Source organism: Barbatula barbatula (genome assembly GCF_947034865.1).
Source record: "Barbatula barbatula genome assembly, chromosome: 7".
NCBI classification, from domain to species: Eukaryota; Metazoa; Chordata; class Actinopteri; order Cypriniformes; family Nemacheilidae; genus Barbatula; species Barbatula barbatula.
This window is the reverse complement of record NC_136770.1, coordinates 15350199-15372250: the sequence shown is the minus strand read 5'-3', so window position 1 is coordinate 15372250 and position 22052 is coordinate 15350199. Positions and strand designations below refer to the sequence as shown.

The window sequence follows — 22052 nt, the reverse complement described above, 5'->3', positions numbered from 1 at the left end:
GCCCATGATCACTCTAGATGAACTGCAGAGATCTACAGCTGAGGTGGGAGACACTGTCCACAGGACAACAATCAGTCGTATACTGCACAAATCTGGCCTTTATGGAAGAGTGGCAAGAAGAAAGCCATTTCTTAAAGATATCCATAAACAGTGTCTTTTAAAGTTTGCCACAAGCCACCTGGGAGACACACCAAACATGTGGAAGAAGGTGCTCTGGTCAGATGAAACCAAAATCAAACTTTTTGGCAACAATGCAAAACGTTATGTTTGGCGTAAAAGCAACACAGCTCATCACCCTGAACACACCATCCCCACTGTCAAACATGGTGGTGGCAGCATCATGTTTTGGGCCTGCTTTACTTCAGCAGGGACAGGGAAGATGGTTAAAATTGATGGGAAGATGGATGGAGCAAAATATAGGACCATTCTGGAAGAAAACCTGATGGCGTGTGCAAAAGACCTGAGACTGGGACCGAGATTTGTCTTCCAACAAGACAATGATCCAAAACATAAAGCAAAATTTACAATGGAATGGTTCACAAATAAACATATCCAGGTGTTAGAATGGCCAAGTCAAAGTCCAGACCTGAATCCAATCGAGAATCTGTGGAAAGAACTGAAAACTGCTGTTCACAAACGCTCTCCATCCAACCTCACTGAGCTCGAGCTGTTTTGCAAGGAGGAATGGGCAAAAATGATAGAGACATACCCCAAGCGACTTACAGCTGTAATCGCAGAAAAAGATGGCGCTACAAAGTATTAACTTAAGGGGGCTGAATAATTTTGTACGCCCAATTTTTCACTTTTTTATTTGTTAAAAAGGTTTGAAATATACAATAAATTTAATTCCACTTCAAGATTGTGTCCCACTTGTTGTTGATTCTTCACAAAAGAATACAGTTTAATATTTTTAAGTTTGAAGCCTGAAATGTGGCAAAAGGTCGAAAAGTTCAAGGGGGCCGAATACTTTTGCAAGGCACTGTATGTCACAATGTGGAAAAAGCGACTTCTGGTACACGGGGGACTTTCTCAGTAATTGCAGTTTTTATGCAGTTGTAATATGCATTTATTTTAAATTACATTTATAACTATAAACATGTATGTGTGTGTTATTGGTACATTCAATTATTGGTAAATATGTCCTTATGTATACATGGATGTGTATGGTTTTATAAATACAAATTAATATGCACAGTACAGGCATATATTATGTAAAAACAAACTTTTATTCTTGATACGATTCATCGTGAACAACCGTTTAACAGCCCTACCTTAAAATCATTTTAGCAGCAGCATTGTAGTCCTCTAATATGCACATTTTTCCAGCAAAGGAAAACTATTTCCACAAAGCAATGCAATTTAGACCTTCTTAAGATAGCCTTGAGCTTATTTTATTTAATGCAACACACATCTTTCTTCACTGACTTCAGATGGCGAGACCAGTTCTAAGAAACAGTCTTAAAATAATGGCTATGTTTATACAACTGGCCCCAGAAGCACTTGCAGTCCAAACTCTCTTAATCTTCTGCTTCAGTCTCAAAGTAGGACCATTACTCAATCTTGTGTTCGACTGACTCATGATGGTAGTCTTCTACTACTCCTTATCCTACTATACTGTAGCCAGGGGCGTATTAAGGCGGTCAGGGGCCCTAGGCTGCTTTTTTGGTGCTGCCCCCCCTCCCTGAGGTGGCTTGCAGGTGCCTTTCTCGCATGCAGTTTAGTTTTGGAATGGGGCATGGTTTGCATAAAAAATCACTAATGTAAAACTGTCATGCAAACTTGTGTGCGCAACAGGGTATCGAGCCCTGCGCATGCACTTTAGCAGATTACAATGCATTTACTAAAATAAAACAAAAATAAGAGATGATAGCGTTGGTAATGTTTCCTTGGATTTGAGCAAGAGTGAGACTTTTTGCACTTCGCACTGATTCCTCTTGCAAACACGATGTTTCCAGATTTTTGAAAAGTCCTAATAAATAGGCTGTTTGCAAGCAGCAGAAAGCTCCGTAAGCGAACATACTTTTACTCTGCGCATAACAGCATCAAGTGAATAAAAAACACATGATAGTAAACCGAACACGGGTCAATATATTGTGTCATGCATGTTCGTGATGACGTAAGATGAATGCAAATGCATCAGGGTTCGGCTGAGACACCAAACCAATGCTACCAGGGGCGTCGGAAACAATCGCAATCGCATAGACATACACTGAGACAGCAAATACTCAGTGTTTCCGCTACATTCCTGGATGTTTAGCAACAGCAAACCTCAGGAGAGTGTGCAAGCTCCAGTTTTATACAAGTATCCGCAAAATATGAACAGCCCCTAAAAAAGCGTTGGTGGATTTTTACTGGGACACAAACCAATGTGTCTTAACTGTGTATAAAACAAAGACATCATTAAAAACCAACCGGTCTCATGACATGATGAGCTAACCGCTGCAACAGCTAAGGATCCCGCTGCAGTTGTTTCAACCACAGCACCGTTTTTTGCCAATGCGAGCTGCCAGTCCTCCTGCTGCCATCTTGGTCACGTGTTCTTTTAACCTTTGTTTTGGCTTGGCTGTTTTTGTGCTCCACTACTGTACTTCAAGGCATTTTGCTGTTATAATGTCTAGCAATAGTAGTGACGTACATAAATGAAAAGGAGTTGTATGATTTCACCAGTAGTTCGTTGGACAGATGTGACCCAAATGTCATGTTATTATTTCTTATTGGCCAATCGATGGTCTATTTTTTTGTTCTCGCTTAAGTAAATTTAAAATAAAAAAGATCTGGCCAATCAGAGGCCCCAAAACAGGTGGGGTCCCTAGGCTGTAGCCTAGGCAAGCCTGTGCGTTAGTCTGCGCCTGACTGTAGCAGCTATTCGCAAGCAACTACTTCCTCTGCGCAAATGTTGCGGATAATCTCCACGTGTCAGTTCAATTCTGCAGGGATCTATTTAAAACAGGTGTGAGTCACTTTGAAGCAATGTGAATATTCTGTATGTGCAGACAAATACGACCAACCAGTAAGAGAAACCGTAATAGACATCTGAAGTGGATCATCGCCTGCCTTTGTCATATTCCGACCTTTGTGTGACCCTGCATGCCTAGTAACTGCAGATCATTTCTCCTCGTCTACGTACCGCTATACATTCATTGTTCTTTCCCTCTTAATTCTCTTTGTTTGTCATTTTTCCATTGTTAGATCTTTTCAAGTGTTTGGCTTCAAGCTCCCTGCTTCCTCAATTATAATTTCCTTTTCCCCTAGTAACTTTTGCTGTCTTTTGTTCCTCAAAGATTTTCAGGGCACCCCTTAGAACATTCCCAGTTCGAAAACCCCTGACTTGTGACCGTTGTTTCTGGACACAAATACAATAGAGTATACTGTAAAACAATACAAACATGTTATTTTTAAAGACCATGATGAAATTAATTTATATTTGAGGTTATTTTTAATGCTTCAATAAAGAGTAGAATGTAAATGTTTGGGATATAAACCCTTGTTTAGAACAAGATGTATTAAGACTTATTCCACATGTAGTGGTGAGATTAGAGAAAATATTTTTTATAAAAAAATAATCACTAATGCTTTACCTCGATGACGAAATATATAAAACGTATCCCATGGACATGAGATGATGACCCAAGCTATATTTCTGTTAAGACAACTCGTGAGGGAGGGGGACAAACTATAAACCACCGGGGAATAAAACTCGTCTTTTGTTTTTCAGAGAGCCCTTCAGACGTGGTAGAAATAACAGCAGCTTGTTAAACACCCAGTATGTCGCAGATATGCGTCACTGGATCTGGCAGGAGTATGTTATCCTTTTTTCAATCCTGTCTTCACAATTTTAATTAATGTCACCCACCTCTTGAGAAACTGATATTCCTCGCTCGCTCTGAAAAGATAAGACGTTCAATAACGGTTTAACTACTTGTGAGAGAGGAACATATAATAAGTCGGCTCATTCTGTTTAAATTGGCCCTTGTCCAGGTGGGCGGCATTGGATGTCCCAAATGCGCCTGTTAATCCTCAAGCCAAGACTAACCTCACAATGAAGTCTCTGTTTGTTCACTGGGTTCAGAAGGCAGCCTAAATTCGACGTCACCATATAACCACCGCTTTAATTGACATGGGGAGAGAAAGACAAGCTATTGCGTCGAGGATCAGTAAATGTACTCAAAGGCCAGAGTGAAAGTTCACCTAATGTATCAATTATCTCGACAGGGTCTCGGCCTCTCTGAGGTCTCATGGGTTGTCCTCATATTTCAGCATAACAACACAAAGCAGATGTCTGTGTGTGCGTGTGTTCTCAACAATGATGAATTAAAGGCATAGTTCACACAAAAATGAATTATTCACCCTCAAGTTGTTCCAAACCTGTATATATTTCTTTGTTTGGTTGAACACAAAGAAAGATATTTGGAAGAATGTTAGCAGCTGAGATTTCTGGCACATCAATGACTACCAAAGAAAGTTTATTGAGCTTTTCCGTCCTGTTGAACACACAATAGGATATTTGGAAGAATTGAGGAAAGCAAACCGTTCCGGGGCACCTTTGACAACCATTTGAATTTCTCCTACTATTGTAGTCAATGGTGTCCCATAAATATCAATAGTTGTGTTCAACAGAACAAAGAAATGTTTACAGGTTTGGAACAGCTTGAGGTCGAGTTACTCATGCAGAAGTTTCATTTTTGGGTGAACTATCCCTTTAAGTAGGGTGTTTTTTTCAGCATTTCCCACAATATAAACTTTTTGTGAAAACTATAATGGGAAATATTGGCATTGTTGCAAAGCAGCTGTTCATAGAAAGAACAGGTTTTGAAAATAGAACATTTTATAGAAAATGTAAACTATGGTTACTATATGGTAAAGTGATATTGATATGCGATCTACGTGGGCCATGTACGCGGCATAGTTTTTCTTTATGAAGTCCTTCAGACAGCAGCTGAATAGAGTAAAGGGTTACTTGTGCTGTGTACAATGTGACTGCATTGTGATGGGTCTTGTATAGGCATAAAAACACACAAGCACTTGTGTATATTAGAGACCCTAACATGAATTTTCTGTTTCTTTTAGAGTCGGCGTGGACCCAGATCAGGATCTTCAGCAATGTGGAGACAGTTTCCAGGTCCTGCAAGGAGTAAGTTTGGATTGAACTTCAATAATGTCTGATAGGCAGTTAAAGGGATAGTTCTGTAAAAATGTGTTCATTTATTAACCGTCATGTTGTTCAGAACCTGCATAGAATGTTCGATTTAAATGTGTTTTTTACATTCCACAAAAGAAGTCGGTAAAGGTCCATTGTTTTGTTACCAACGTTGTTCAAAATATCTTCTTTCTCCGGAATAAAGAATGTCATACAGGTTACACGAGGGCGGGAAAACAATAAAAGTATTTTTAATTTTGGGTGAACTATCCCTTTAAGAGTTTGGCTACACATTACTTACACAAACTGTATTCACACAGCTATAGACAAATGTCGTTTATTATTAAGCTGCCAAAACCACACGTAAATGTTTCCACAGTTTTACATCTATTAAAATGGCTGCAGGCCTTTTTAGGTGTTTATAACTATCATTTATAAGACAATGGAAAATCCTTAAAAGGCAAAGCATTTTGAAAACAATGAACACAAGAAGCAAGTAATTTGTTTTTAGTAGTCTGTCAGCAGTGGCTAACCATTCTGGTTTTGGAACCCATAGGTCTGTTTAAAGAGTACATATACATGCAAGCATTTATGTACAGAGACAATGTGCTTTTATATCACAAATAGTTACTAAAATTAGAATGGACAAAGCTGTGAAGAACTAGAAACTAAAGACACGTCTCTTTACCCCCTGGTTAAGCGCATGTGCAGTTACAGAATCAATGCAAGCTGCAAAGTGTTTTGTTTCAGGTGTTTTTATCACACACATTGATGGTGGGGGACCGGGTGAGATTAGGGTGGGTTGTAGTGTAGCATTACTGTGAGTTGTATGCGATAGCATTAATCTGTAATCTCTTTAAGTGCAATGTTACACAATGAACTCATTAGATCAGTTGGAGTGAAAGCACAGAGTGTCTGAAGAACAGAGCAAGACTTGAGCTTTCACTGGCTTTGTAGTGAATGTGAGTTTGTTGATTCATGTTGTGTGTTAATTATCCAAATTCACGGTTCGCTGTTCAGCAAATGGAATAAACTCACATTTTTAGATGATTAAATACAGTGTTGTCAAAGTTTACGAGCACTTTTTGCTACTTTTTATTGGTGAGATATTTGCAAAACCTAGCGACAAACATAAAGGGTGACTAATAATAATGATTTATCTAAAATATTTCATATCACAATATATGGTAAACTGATAATGATGATTTATAATTTCAACTGTTGGGTATGATTTTGCGGGAAAAGTTTGTTTGACATCATTTGACCTCAACCCACGGAGCACGTACAATGACATGCAATTGTATGTTTTCTAACAGAGATGGCGATAAAGAGACAAAGTTATAGATTGCAGCTTCACTGCAACAAAAAGGGTTATATCAGATCTATTTAGTTATAACATTTACATCAGTGATAAAACATGAGATGCAAACAACATTTTCAAATGAAAATCACAAGCGGACAAATTGTCACCTTGGAATTACAAGGTTCTGTCTGACATTTACATATTCCTATTCTTTAGATTTCTGCTATTTTACGTGTCTAATAAATGCACAAACTACTTTTAACACACCAAAGGTAAAGGAAAACATGAAATTGCGTCATATAACCCATTTAAATCATCTGCAGTATGTGTGTAAGCAACATGAAACCCCAAACTTATATCCAGGGACTTAGATTTATGATTTCTATTATTCTTCCACGTTTTCTCTTTCTCTCCTCAGGACGGAAGCCAGTCAGAAGGGCAGAGCAAGACGAAGCAGGAGAGTGCCTGGCTCTTTAGACTTTGGTACACTTTTGACCACAAGTATCCTTTCAGCCATTCAAAACGACACACAAATACTTTTGTTGCTTTGTCATTAAGAACTCAAGCACGGTTGAGCATTTCCTCACTTTCTCCCCACTCTTCTCTATGCTAGCCGCTGAAATAACTCACGAAGAACGTGACATATGCTCCAACGCCTTGGAAAAAAGCATATTGTCGAGGCCTGGAAGACTCTGTAAAGCGTGAATATAAATGTAAAGGGAGAGAACGGAAGTGATGATTAATTCTGAGCTTTCTTAGGGCGGTTGTTTTGATCAATGATGGAGATCCTCCGAGACCCTAACTGGGCCTCAAAAGCCCAGATCCGACAGGCCCTCGCCCTCCTTACACAACTCAAGCTCCGAAAAGTTCAAACCCGAGCTTTGCACTTCGGTACACGCGATTGCAAAAGTCATTATGGACGTTCTTTGTACAGAACGTCAAATGAAATGACTTCAGTCCATTTAGACTAAGCTTTCAATTCCAGAACGTAGAGTCCGTGTGAGTCTAGAGCTCTCAGCAAGTCACTCCCCATGCAATTATTTTTGTGCTGAGTGCTTTTCTGTAGAAGCTGTACCTTTTCAGTGTGACGGTCGTGGGTGGTCGAAAATGGAAAAGAAACGAGGTTTATTTTAGTCGTTGGAAATAAAACGCAGGTGAAAGTGAAAGTACCACATGTACACGTTGACTCGCAGGACCTTAAAGCGTACTTCAGTACGTGTTTTATAAAGGCCTGTATTTGTTACACCTCGTCCAAACAGGTATTTAGATCCTTTTCATAGCCCCTTGAAAGCGTGTTAACTTGAAATGCTGCAAGAGATTCAGGTTGGCAACCTGCCCGAAAGTTCTTTCTCTTTGGGTGGTGAACCATGCTGTCGGACATCCTACGGAGATATTTATTCTGACCGCATACCTGGCAACCTCTCGAACTCGGCAGGGGACATCCTGCTCTCTGATCCCACTCAAACATATTATACGCTTCCAAATCCATCACATGGTGTTCTTGGTTTTAAGCCACCATCACTTTCTCGCTCCTTCTCCGTTTGTGTATCTGTCAAAAATAAGAATTAAAAATGAACTGACCTGGTTAGAGATGTGTGTTATGTGATGGTAATCTGTTTTCCATCATGAGGCTCAGTCATATCTGTTCTGAGATGAGTCCTCGCTGACACATTTGGTGCCGTGCTGAATTCGAGCTGTGCTATTTTTAATTTGTTTGCATTGGTTTGTTCCTTTTGCGTAGCACCAGGTCGTTTCAAATGCTTGCTTTGGACGGAAGTCACATTCATAGTTTTAAACTTGCCTATTTTCACTCCATAATCTATTTAAAATATGTGTTTATTTTTACTATTTAATGAATTCTATGAATGTTTCCCTGGTTCTTTTCCTGCCTGGCATTGGCACTTCTGCAGATCTTTTCTCCTTAACTCAGGCACAGTTACCTGAAACCCATCCTGACTCACAGCGGCCCTCCTCTGACCTCCACTCTTCCAGCCTGCTGTGGTCCGGTGGCTCGCTGTCTGACCAGCCCTCAGGCCTATGAGGTAAAAGCTCACATGCCCAAATAGGTCTATTTATTTATTTGCAGTACTGTGCAAATGCCACACTAGCTTTCTTTAGCATGTTGTTTGTATGGCCATCTATATTTATCTTTTGGTGTCTTTATTAAATTGATTCAAACAGAAAGTAAAGGAATTATGTACACAAAATGTAAAAACATAAATAACTTATCTGGGCAAAAGTCAGTATTTAGTGAATAGTCTAAATATTGATAGTCATTAAATGAATTAATAACATTGAGAAAGTTAAGAAATATTAATGTAACCTTCCGAATCTGTATCTGCAGATATCACTCACTGAATAAACTGCTATCGGTATTGCTGGAGACATATAGTATCTGTGCATCCCTACTATTAATACATATGGCACATTACCGTGTTGGATTATGATAAAAAAGCATATCTTTTTATTCAAAATAAAAAAACCGAAAAGAGAGACCCCCCAAAATAATGGGTAACTGCCAGCATCATTTAAAAATGACATCACTCAACCATCTCCATCCTGCAAAAGTTGATAACAGTATACATAATACAAATGAACACAAGAAATGCAAGAGTACTCAAAGGACACCCTATTTCACACCCTAAACATTTACATCCTTAGTTATCTTTATAGTTAGTGTTGTAATGTGAACGGACCTTATTAGCAATACAAATGTGCATTGTCAGTTGAAAACATGGATCTCAGTCTGTCCTTTTTGGAACTTACCCAAGCTGTCATTAACACGTCTATTGATCGACCAGTTGGTTTATTTATCGGCAGATGTCGTACATATCTGATAGGTATATCCGTCAATCATTACCTCAAACTGCACATTGTTCTCAGTCTCTAAGGATGTAGCTCTTTCTGAGTTCCACAACAGCATGTTTTGGTTTCCATAGCATGCTTGCTAATGTTTGAAAAGGGAAGGGAGAGAGAAAAACCACAAAAGCAATGGGGCTTTTCGACTGGACACCGGACTCAGTGCCATCCATGAAAGGCTCTTTTGTGATGGGCCGCACTAAGAAGATAGCTAGCCTGAGAGGCATTTCGTTCCAATATCTCAAGCATAAAGAACATTGCTATTCACAGCGGTCACTGCCCTATTCACTCCCGCAAATTCCCCCATTCATCACAAAGCGCATACTTTCGCTGGGGGCCGCTTGGCTGAGCTCACAAACGTCTTACAGTCCTGCATTCTGTTGTCGGGTCACAGCGAGCTTAAGTGTTCTACGGGTCTTCTCCCACCTAACTCCCACTTAACATTGTTATGTTTAATACCAGCATGGGTAGATAACCATGATAACACCAACAGGGGGCAATTGTTATTGTCCATGGTTTTTGGCTTAGGATGCGAGTCCTGTGACATGTACGTGTACATGCTCCTCGAACTGGGTCAGTCTCTTTAAGGGCCTCACTTTCATTTTATGGCACTCCATATCTCTCTATTCATCTTTTCTCGGTTGTTCACTGCCTGCCCTCTTAAATCCTTTTATGTATATCTCAGTTCACTGTCTTTCACTTGAATGATCTTTTTATAAAGCCTGTTCTCTTTTCTCACATGTTACCCGCATTTACGCTCTGCTGTCTCGTCTACAGCTTTCACTTCCTCAGACTCTAAAATAGTTTCTTGTTTTTTTAAGTAGTTGCTTGTGGTTTTCTTATTTTATAGTTTTAGGGGTAAGTATGATGTGTATCAAGGGTTTCCTACAATCTGATAACATCTTTGATACTGTAGTACGAAGGTTCTTCTCTTAAAATATCTGAAAGGCTGTTGGTGATGATCTCAAGGTTTTGTTTCTGTATAACCGAAGGGCCACATCTTAACTAGTTCCTTTGATAATGCTTTCCTAATGGAGGTCAAGTGAGGGAACAGTTACCCAGTCATGATTGCTAAATAAATATGCTTGCTTACAGGGTGACCTGGAGCCCAATTTGAAGGAATCTTCCTGAGGGTTTGTTTTGCACTAATGTATTTTTTCTTCTTTTTGTTTTATTGTCTATAGTCATTTATAAGCATAATAATGGCTATAATTTCACGGCTAGTTGGAATGCTTGATTCTGATTGGCCAGCCGTGACATTTGCAGGTTCGTTGTTCCAAGATATCAACCTCTCAAAACTAATTTCACACGGTAAACCGGAAGCAGCAATGTTATTAAAAGAGATTTAGTAAAAATACATTATATTTACATATGGTTTAACCATGGCTTATTTCTGCGATAACAACCGGCTGTACATTATTCCTCACTTATTACACAATGCTCTGAAATACTTGGACTATCGCGCTGTTCCACGTCTTGTGATTCGGGGGAACAGCAGCTGTAGCAAACAACCGAATGGTGATGTAATCCGAATGAATTCTATTCCCGCTGCTACCTGAGCAGCCTCGGAGCGATTTTAGGGATTTCAGCCAATAATGAGAATTCTGTCATCATGTATTCGGCCTCAAGTTGCTCTGAACCTGTATGACTTTTATAGTTCCGCTAAACAAAAAAGATAATTGGATGAATGTTTGCTAGAAAACAGTTCTGGGGCACTATTGAATATCTTTTTTCTATAAAAAAAGAAACTTTTACAGGTTTGTAGTTGAGGATGAGTAAATGCTTACAGAATTTACATTTTTTTGGATGAACCATCACCGGATTGAACAGCAGCTCTTTACAAATTAAAAGGATAGTTCACCACAAAAAAAGCCTTTTTAATCATTTACGCATGCCATTTGACTGTCTTTCTTTTCTACAACACAAAATAAGACATTTTTCCTTTTGTAAAATGTCCATTGTATGGACACAAAACCACTCAAACTACAGGATTGAACAGCATTTCTATACCAATGAAAAGGATAGTTCACAGACAGAATTTGTGGGTGAACTATACCTTTAACTGTTATGTAACAGCATTTGTTTGATCTGTTGGCACACTGTTTAATCCCTGCTGGTGTAATTGTGCTCCCTTCAGTTCAACATCATTCAGTGACTACGAAGTACCACTTAAACCCAATGATCCGTCTATACTAGGGGGGCTCCACTCCACTCACATACTGATTTTTATTTAGCTTGGTCATACACGGGTAAGTGTGCGTACGTGTTTATGAATATGTGATTTAACTGTCATCGAAGAACATCAAAGCATGGCTTCACCTTTTGCTGTCTTTTTTTGACCCCACAGTGTCCCTCATAAACCTCTGTGCTGACCATTATGGTGTATGTGAGAGTGTGTCTGTGTACTCCAATCATTCCTGCCCTCCCTCCTTCATGTTCGACTTGTCACTGTGCCCCGCAGAGCCACGAGCAGCTGCAAGACACCGACTCGGACCTCATCCTGAACGAAGGAGATCTGTCGCTGACGTACGGCGACAGCGCTATCACCGCCAATGGAGCCTCGTCTTCATCCGGCCCCGAGGGATCGGCGGGGGGCTGGGGCGTCAATGGCAAACGCAGCGACAGCCAGTTGGAGGACGCTCTCGAGCGAGAACTGGACTCGCGCGAACACGAGTTCCTGAGCCGCGGCACGCGTCTCGTCTTCCCCATCGAGGACAACGCTTGACCCCGCCCCCACTCACGTATCACACCTTTCCACATATGCTCCATACCTTCACTTTTGTAGCACATTCTTCATTGGAACCCCCCTCGATGCCTACAATGATTCATGACGGGGGACGACAATGTGAAGGAATAAAAATGGAGATGATTAAACCGAGTGGAAGTGTTATTGATGCTGAATCTTGAGACTTGATTCAGGATATCCCTGTGTTAATGTGAGTTACAGGAGAGAAATGTAAAACTCCTGAGAATGATGACGGCTCCGGCTGTTGAATGATGTAAGCTCTGTCGTACATGATGATGGATTGATGCTGAACAGTAGCTGTTTGTTCCCATAACCTTCATATTCATACTGTCACACAATGCTTCTTGCTACATTCTAACAAGTCAGCGCAATTATTCTTTGTTTTCTTTTGCCAACAAACTAGAACAGATGGAAGAAGCTTGAACACACAAAGACGGTATTAAAGAACAAACTGATTTGATGTATATGCACCAAACCGACCACTCAGTATTATTTCCAATCTTATTCAATCTTTTGCATTGAATTAATTCATAATTTCAATAATTTCTTGGGTGAATAACTCTGTAAATACTCAAGGCTATGTGACGAGCTCTAGAAGTAGCAAAAGTATTTGCTTCATCTCACGACACATACTTCCAAGTAGTACACTTGTCAAATCCTGCCCTGTCGCCCTTCAATGAACCAGATCAAGTTTTCATGCAGCTGCTTCTTGATGTCAAGTCCTGGCTCGTGGCCAAACATTGTAAATACGAATATGCAGATCGCCGTAGCTGTGCAATTTTTACCCAAGTGTATGACCCATGCACTTTAGCTGCAGCTGAGCTGCGGTCCTCACATGCATGCATCACATTTGGAAGCGTTACTTATTATATCAGCTTCTTATCCACTTACAACCAGAACAAATATGTGCTGCAAATGGAAGTGTGGCTTTCCCACAGCGCCTTTATATAATATATTGAGCGTTTGTGAAGATGGATTACTTTATGTATGCAAAGGAAAATTGAATGCGGTTTCTCAGCGGCTCCCTGCCAATTGCATTCGTATGCGTCTACAGAAGAATCGCATTGATAATTCATGTCTAAAGTCCACACGGATAGGATTTTTTATCTGTTAATAGCTCTGATTGTAGACATTTGATATATATCTGTTAACACAACAAACTAACCATTCACTCTCTCTGTTAGCCTAAATAATCGGGATGATATTACAGCCGACTCAATAATGCTTGCACCTGGCCTGACTGCTGTTTGCTTTTATCATGGCCGTCCAAGACTTCGACGGGTTTCAATGCCATTTTGTTTCCAAGTGGGGATTGAAGCGTGCGTTAAGGAGATTTGCACTATTTCCGCTGATGGACTTTCGCGGACGAGTTTTGATGATTTATGCTACCCATCAGATTTTGCTACCCTCGTGTTGTGATTGGGGGAACAGCAGCTGTAGCAAACGACCGAATGGTGATGTAATCCGGGATGAAGCCACGCTGATGTGAAATGCCATTTCCAACCTGACTTATAGCTTTTATCTTGACCTTTGATGGACTCGCCTTGTAGCGTTCATATTTTCCTTGCTGTCGTGCATGTGTCTGTATCTGCCATATAAATAAACAAACAATGAATCATAAACTGGCATTTTTACTGTCTGTGATGTATTTTAACTACGGAGCTGCTCTATTTATCCCCAAGAGTCGTCATTATTGTTTATAATAATAATAATTGTATGTAAAGATGCACTCAGCCTGTCAAAAATGCATTGAAACTGTGGCATGCATTGGGGTTTGGGGTATCAAAGTGGGCAATATCAAAATAAGGTGTTTGTTTTCTTTTATATGTCATTAAATAACCAAGAAACAAGACGAGTGCGGTGTTCCCTACAAAACTTTATTTACAGGGTTTATTTATAAATAACAAAATTGTTCATCGAGTTCATTTGTTAATTCCTCAAGACACAAGTTCACATGGCTTCGAGTAATAATGTGCGTTTTAAAGGTGCAGCAGACTGAACAGTGAACACTAGATGACGAAATCACGTTTTACAACAAATGAGAATACTGTCCATGTTATACTTTGATCACTAGAAGCCTTTCCCTTAGATCTCACCCCACCTATTTTGTTTGATTGCTTTAACAGGTTTTCTCTCTTTAGGTATTCAAATTGCAATCCAAACCTCTGTATAGCCTTCACGTTTACATGCAGATCGACACGGCCATTCAGAGAATACAAAAAAAACCAACTGGTGACCTCCAGGGGGAACTGGCACATTTCACACCACCCGAGGTGTTTTGCGGGTTGTTGAAGAGAAGCTACGGGTACCTGCAATTCCTTCGAGACGCCTCTCTCAGGATATTCAGTTCATTGAATTCCGCTTTATCAGGATGATTTAAAGCGCAGGCCTAACGTGTGTGCAAAAACACATGCGCTCACACACAAAGAGCCAGGCGTCTGTCTTCCTGTGGCTGATTATGGGCTGCTGGGGATTATTGCTGATGAAATCTGGCTGTCAGGACACTGCCAGGACTGAGGCTTTTGTAGATGATCCATTCTGTTGATCCATGTATTCTCGTCTTCCCTCTGATATTTTTAAGTGTCTGACACATTAGATTCTTGTCAATATATCGTATGAGGTTGGAAGGTTTGTAAGTCTCTATCATCAAACCCTACTGTCTTCCACTGTGCAGCACTGCGAGATCTTGTGGTTCCTCGGTTCCATCAGTGCCTCCCTCGTACCTCCTCTTGTATCTTTTACTGTAGCTCCATGACTTATTTTCTCTTCTGCTTCCTGCTCATTGGGCTCCTGCGGTCAAAAGAGAGAAACAAAACGACAATTAACCGATCAAAAAGAAATCTTAAATGTCAGAGGTTTGTTTTTATTGTGGCGTCGTGTTCTGACAAAGGAACTTTGGAAGTGTAGTCAAAACAGATTGTGTACAAGATACAAATAACCGTTTAGTCTTAAAGGTGCAGTGTATCACTTTCTGAAGGGGACTGTCAGTACACGATCCGTTCCACCTGCACGATCCGTTCACGCATGCGCGTAATTACGTATTAGAAAACGTCATGGTTTTCCTACACTATTTGTACCGTGACGCAGGCGATGAAACGTTTGACGGCAGGCGGCACAACTGGCGGCATATTCTTTGTTTACGTTTTGAAATGTCGCTTACGTTACCATGATTACGATGTGTTTATGTGGTTGCCAATCCAAAATAACAGAGTTGTTACATGAACATAGATGATTTTGGTTTCATGTGGAATAAAGTATTTTTATCGACTGCAAATCTTCAGTTTCATCCAAACTCCATTTTGCGATCCATTGTATCAAGTCTATTAACCTTACCGTGTTTCGATCTAAGGTCAGTAGTATTGTCAAAGACAGTTTGTGTCGTTTTTTAAATTAAAATCTGATAATACTAGTTGACTTTATGTAGTAATTTATTAGTATGGGCCTATATATAGGCTAATATATCTATCCATTTAATCTAAATTAGTAAAATAATCCCTACAATGTCGTTTGCAGAAGCCAATAAGGAACATAACACGCATGTCTAACTAGACTGTAGTTCTTTCTTCATGTAAATTATAAAGTCAGGGGAAACATTACAGTATTTCAAACTGACTTGACAGAACGCATAGTGAAATGAGACCAGGTGGAACGAAGCGAAGTAAATTGAGTATTGTATTTTATTTAACAGTAAAAAATATAAATAAAGTAAAACAAAGCTGCGCAAGCGTGGAACAGATCGTGCAGTGTCGTAAATCGTCGCAAAACAAAATCATCATTTGCGCATGAGCGGTTTCTACAACGTCGTTGTGCGCATGCGTGAACGGATCGTGCAGGTGGAACGGATCGTGTACTGACAGGGACAGTAGCAAAGTTAATTTACCTGAGTACTTGTACTTTAACTTCACAACATTTTTTAAGCAAAACAGGCAACCCTTCCCCGCTAAACTAATGTAAACGTCACACTACTATTCAGCTGAAAGCGCTCTAAAAAGACCAATAGAACAATAACAGACAAAAAAGGCAAATGTTAGAGTGTTGTCATCTGTGGGTTCCACTATGTGTGTCGAATTGCTTAGAACGAGCGCTACGATCGAAAACATTGTCATGAAAATGACCGGTATAGCGGCTAAACAGGAAATAAACATCACATACACCTTGAGCTACATGAAAGGAGACAATGGAATAAGCAAAGTTTTAATTCGAAATGAGATCACATATCCAGAGTTAAGGAAGTACAGTGCGTGTTAACTTCTGATATGCTGCGATATGATTTAAAGCATTTTGAAAATGAATGAAGGAAATATAGTTAAAACAGTTGAACCCTGACCAAATAACAGAAAATGTCATTGATTTAATGGGAATTGTGTTGTATGGATACTTGTTGTCTACTTGTGTGTGATGAATTCTATTTGGTGGGATGGTAAATCCTATTGGAATAAACCCAAAACACAATACAAATTGAAAAAATCTAATCTCACAAATTCGTAGTTTCTTTTCAGCAGGGGTAGTATTTGCAGTAAAAACACAAATTTAAAAATGTTCTCTATATTGTAATCATACTCCAAACTATTTTCAGTAAATTCACAGTCACTAAAAATATAATAGTTTCATTAAAGAAGCTATAGTTTATGTCTATAAGTAAAAACTAAGGTAATCAATCACACAAACACATGGCTTCCACACTTTACTATATAAAAGAATCTTACTACTTACTGGTAAATTGCTGCTCGAACTGGTAAAGGGAATAAACAAAAACAAAACACTGCTCATAAACACATATAGGCCTAGGGGGCTAATAAGAATTAGGCTTTATGATCATACAAAATTATTTCCAAACTAAACGTATATGTTCTAAACATATAAAGCTCTTAAAGGAGTAGCTCACTTCCATACTAGGAATAAAAATGACTATGGAACGTTTTGAAGTGAACTTCTCCTTTAATATCACTGATACTGTGAGCTACTCAACATATTCAGAAGGTTTTTTCAGAGGCATGAGGTATATGACAATAAAACAATGCACCACTGACATAAAGGAAATGTACTTTTAATAGAGTGCTTTTAAAAACAGGGCAATTCCGTGAAAATGCCAACCTTACCACGAACCTTACCATGGTTGTTTTATATTTGGTGCATGATTTTTCAGTCAGGTAAGTGTCGTTTTCAGGGTTGTCACATCCATAACGCTACATATTCCTCATAAATGGACACATAAAAAAATTTAAATAAAGTAACTATTTTATGTTCTACAACTATGTTCTGCATCCATAATACATTCATGGGGTATTATTGCTGCAGGATTGTGCATTTTATTTCACCGAAAAGTTTGTCGTCTCCCAAAAACTGCATCCTTTTTTTGTCACATCCTTTTTGCATGTTTATTTCCCTTTTTGAACATTTGTTCATGGACTGACATTTATTTACCTTTAGACTCTATCAACAAGGGTTTAGTAAAACATAATCAGATGGTTCCATATATTCATTCTCTGAGCATTTTTAGGTCCCGGACGTGACATTTTGCACATACTTCTGTAAGTAAGAATCTTTCTTTACAACGTTTAATCGTAGTGGACTTTCACTCAAGTAAGGAAGAATGATCCACCTCTGATCATTTTTGTGCCACTTGCTGCAACAAAATATTTATCATCATATACTAACCCTCTTATAATTTCAAAACTGTATGACTTACTTTTTTTCACAGTACACAAAAGAAGATATTTTGAAGAATGTTGTTAACAGCCCCCCATTCACTTGCATTGGTTTTGTGTCCATACAATTAAAGTGAATGGGGGCTGTGCTGTTCTGTTACCAACATTTTTCTAAATACCTTCTTTTGTGTCCCGCAGAAGACAAAGTCACACAGGTTAGAAATGACAAGAGGGGTGTAAATGATGACAGAATTTTCATTTTGAAGGTGACCTATTCACACAAACAACGAATAGTTACGTGATATTTTACAACCATTAAAGTGGCCTTCATCCTTTCCTCTGTCGTTTATAGTTACTCATCCAAAAGTTGCCTATATTATTTATTTTTTACTTAACATATTGCACAACAAACATAATTTGAAGAAAATATCTATCTATAAATATATACAGAGCATGTGATCAGGACTATATCACAGAGATTGTCTTGTGTGGCACAGAGGGACAGACAGAGGACTATACTGGTCAGCAGTGTGAATCTGGTGCCAGGATGTCTAAGTTAAGTCAAGGAAAATCCTCTAGCTCTCACAGACTGAGCTGGTGACAGGCTCAGGTCATTGAGGACTGGTCCCTCCGGGGTCTATCCGACACAAAGCTCTCCCTATTCCAGCCCGTTTTACCCACGTGTGCTAGATCTGTGTTAGGTCATACCAGCCCCCCATCACATGCCTCTGATAGCTCTAACAAGTTTGTGTCATTGTCCGTTAGTCTTTTACACGGCACATCACTGTGAAATTAGCATAATTCATACGTGACATTTTCAAAGCGATGCTTCATACAAACGAATAAATTATATCTAACATAACAGTGCTGAGTAGATCATTTCGCTGGAAAGTGGAAATGAATTATATTAAGTGCTGAGTCCACAGCTTTGTTTGGATTATTAAAGGCTGGATTTAAAATAAAACCGTGAAATATCCGCTCGGCTGTTTGGCAAGTTACAAAGTTAGACCAGCATGGAATTTCACATGAAGAGAGAATTAGAGTAACCTCATTCAATGGCACCGGTGGACATCAGATCCAAAGTAGAACAACTAAATGCGTCTTCGTTTTTCATGCTAAATGTCATTTCCTTGTGCAACTTATCAGCTACCCAGTGACCTATTGAGAATGCAAATTCTAGATCAAATTTGTGTGATACTGTACCCTGTCCTATTTCTTTTAACCAAACTCGAAGTATGTTTCCATACCGACTGTCAGTACATTGTAACATCACTATAGCCACCTGTTTAACCCCCTGGTACTTTGATGTCACTTTCGGTTGCATTTTGATGTGTACAAAACTCGGTGGTACAAAACTTGGCGACATTTGTGGCACTGGCTAAGTGAACACAGACAACACACATCAATAATGGATGTGATTCGAAAAGGCTAAATGGTCCCACAAAAGACCCCTCTAAGAAAAGGAATGCGAGTATGAAACATGTTAGATAATAACAATAGTCATAAAATGATTGGATAAAAAAGATAACAATACTGCATTCATATTACATAAAAACAAACAATTCTCTAAACAAATGGGATTGAATAAAAAATTACTTTGATTTCAATGAATACAAATCTCAAAAACATCAAAAATCTCAGTGCGCTCTAAATGATGCTGGGCTGGTTTACATTTGCAATGAGTTGAAGCAACGCAGTAATATTTAATGGGAAAAAACAATAATAAAAGTTAGATTTGCAGTGTTTTGTCGCTTTTAACAGGGAAGACTATAAGTCAGGTCCCCAAATAAAGAGTACCAGAGGGTTAAAGCGCAAAGGACCCCAACATGTTAAAAAAAGGCAAATCTGAGCTTTATAAAACTAAACCTGTATATGATTCCGGAGTTCAGATCAGTGTGAATTCTCGGCCTACAGTCACTCGGTTTATGCGAAAGGCTTTTTCAAGTACCCATACTGCATTACAGCAGACTGACAAAATCAATCGACTACTCATGGACAAACACTGATCCAGTGCGAATGATCAATATAGTCTGCTAGAACCAAACCGTAGCCACATTACGACATGGTACAGTATGTACCACTGTTAATGACGTGTGGATATTAATGCCACGGCCTGACGTTACATCATTTGGTCTCAAAAAACCCAGTGAGCATCACGATCAAAGCCTGCGCACTTTGCGTCCTGTTGCGCTTGTGGACTTTCATGCAAACAGAAGAAAAAAAAACATTTACACACCACGCGCTCATGTTTTGATGTCCGTGGTCCTCTTCCGATATCTCAGCTGTCTCATAACCTCACTGCAGTAAGCTTCGACCTGGTTCACCTGCTCCACGTTCAGCCGCTCTCGCCAGGCATATATCGCCTCTTTGGCGTCTCTGGAGGATATGAGGAAGGGTTTGTCCGAGGAATAGCCCTGACCGCGGGTCATGTTCATCACAAACCTCTCCATGTCCGGCGAGAGGGTCAGATTGGAGAAACGGTAGATCTTGCGCAACTCTTCCACCGGACTGAGGACCAAATCTTCGTATTTGACCTGCATGTAGTTTCTCCTCACCCACGTCGGCGCGTTCGCGACCAGCAGCATGTCGCTGAGCCAGTTGTCGCAGATCAGCTCCATCGCGCTGGAGACGTAGCTCTCGGCACGGTTGACTCTGTTGCTAGGGACCAGAAGTCGCTTGTATTTATCCGTCTGTTTCTTGCTCCTCAGCACCTGTATGCTTTCTTTCACGAGAGCCAGTTTCGACTTCAGCCGGGAATTATGCACAGCCCTCGGGTCGCGAAATAACTGCACGATCTGGAGGTTTATATCGGGGTCGCGCATTAGGGGAACCAACACCCCCAGATCTAAAACCCGCACGTCTTTAATAACCATCACCGGGTACTTTTTACACTCCCTCTCCAACTCTTTCAGGTCCCGGGGCTGGCATTTGCCGCACACGTCTCCTTGAATCAACCCGATTTCGTGCTTTTTGTACGCTTTGCACAACGGCTCGGAACAAATGACCTTGTTTGTCTTCCAGCCGAATATAAAAGAAGTGCTTATGTTGGTAGATCCCGCGTATAGTCTTAACACGGAGAAATCGCACCTAAAGAGGGAGTTCATCATATCCCTGACTGCTCCTTGTAAACTACCCGCGTCTCCTGGATAAAGAGCCTGCCACATATTCCACATGGGCTCGTATAAATAAAACACATCGGGGTGTTGATTGAACAGTTCCCCTAAAAACGAAGAGCCCGTCCTCCAGGTTGCATGCAAGTATATGTGTGTTCTAGACTGACTCCTGTTTCCATAGTCCCCCGTGTCCGATGAGTTGCCCGCTCCGTCTCTGGGACTGCTCCACAGGGCGATGGTGCTCTTCAGATCGGGACACTTCTGTTGCTGAAGTCCAGCTTTTACATGAGGCGACTTGCTTCGGTAATCTAGCACGTACGGAATCAAAAGCAGCCCGACGGAATATCCTAATATTAAGATGATGTATTTTTTCTGAAGCCTTCTCTTCATGGCCTCAGTGGAGTCTGGGACGCGAATCCCGGAGAGCAGCTCGACTCCAAAGCCTCTTCACTCTTCACCGCGCAGCACTACGGCGATAAAGTTTAGCGGGTGGAATCTTTTTCTCACACCCGTTTTATGACAAATCCCACCTCTCGCGCCGCGATTGGCTCGTGGCGGTTTTGTGTAATCAGCATGTGATTGGGCAGACGAGAAGTCATTCGTGCAGCCGACCCAACCATGGCAAAAAGGAAAATCGAGGCGGGACTTAGGCGGGTAGGAAAAGTACGAGGGTTGGAAAGAAGTAAACAAGCGACCTATCAAAATTAAAGCACATATTCTGACAGCGATAAACAAAAACAACATCGATCTCAACTACAAGTATTCATTTAATGTATATAACAACAACATCATCACTCTTGAACAGAAAATCTTCAACCAGATGTGTGGATGCTGACCTTTACATTACCAACTTCTTTGGAAAAAGCTTATAATAATTACAATATATTTACAAAATTATCATTTATACACAATAACTAGATATTTTAGTTTGTTAAACACAGATTTTAAAAAATTGCATTCATCCAGGTACTTTTGTATGTGGTATTTACTTAATTTTTTGAATTGCTAAATGTACATAGATACACTGTAATAAAAAGTAGTAAAAGATCTGAACATTTTCATAATTTATTCCCTGAATCAACATTTTAGACCTAAAATAGGCCAAACGTTAAAAATTAGGCTGGAAGGGTATAGTTAAAACGGTGAAATAGGTCAAAAACATGTGATGGGGTGATTTAGGGTTAGGCGGAGCCTTTTTTTCAACGAGGTTAATGGAAAAGAGTGTCCGATTTACTCTAAATGCTCA

At 39.9% G+C, this 22052-nt stretch overlaps 2 protein-coding genes across 3 annotated transcripts in view; one reads left to right on the top strand and one right to left on the bottom strand.

Moving 5' to 3' along the window:
* Positions 1–13886, top strand: part of slc9a7 (solute carrier family 9 member 7) — a 39832-nt gene extending 25946 nt beyond the window's left edge. Inside the window, exons 13-16 of one of the 2 annotated variants that reach the window (XM_079460777.1) lie at positions 5068–5131; positions 6859–6941; positions 8377–8482; positions 11761–13886. In XM_079460777.1, coding sequence (XP_079316903.1) covers positions 5068–5131; positions 6859–6941; positions 8377–8482; positions 11761–12024 — 517 coding nt within the window. In that variant the 3' untranslated portion in view covers positions 12025–13886. The remainder of the gene's footprint in view (positions 1–5067; positions 5132–6858; positions 6942–8376; positions 8483–11760) is intronic. The other variant, XM_079460776.1, reaches the window with a different exon arrangement.
* An 11-nt stretch (positions 13887–13897) lies between these two features.
* Positions 13898–21324, bottom strand: chst7 (carbohydrate (N-acetylglucosamine 6-O) sulfotransferase 7). Its single transcript, XM_079460775.1, has 2 exons — positions 19930–21324; positions 13898–14835 (listed from the first exon to the last, which is right to left on the bottom strand). Exon 1 carries the CDS (start codon positions 21194–21196, stop codon positions 19937–19939), a length of 1260 nt encoding a protein of 419 aa, XP_079316901.1. The 5' UTR covers positions 21197–21324; the 3' UTR covers positions 13898–14835; positions 19930–19936.
* Between the last annotated feature and the right edge of the window lie 728 nt (positions 21325–22052).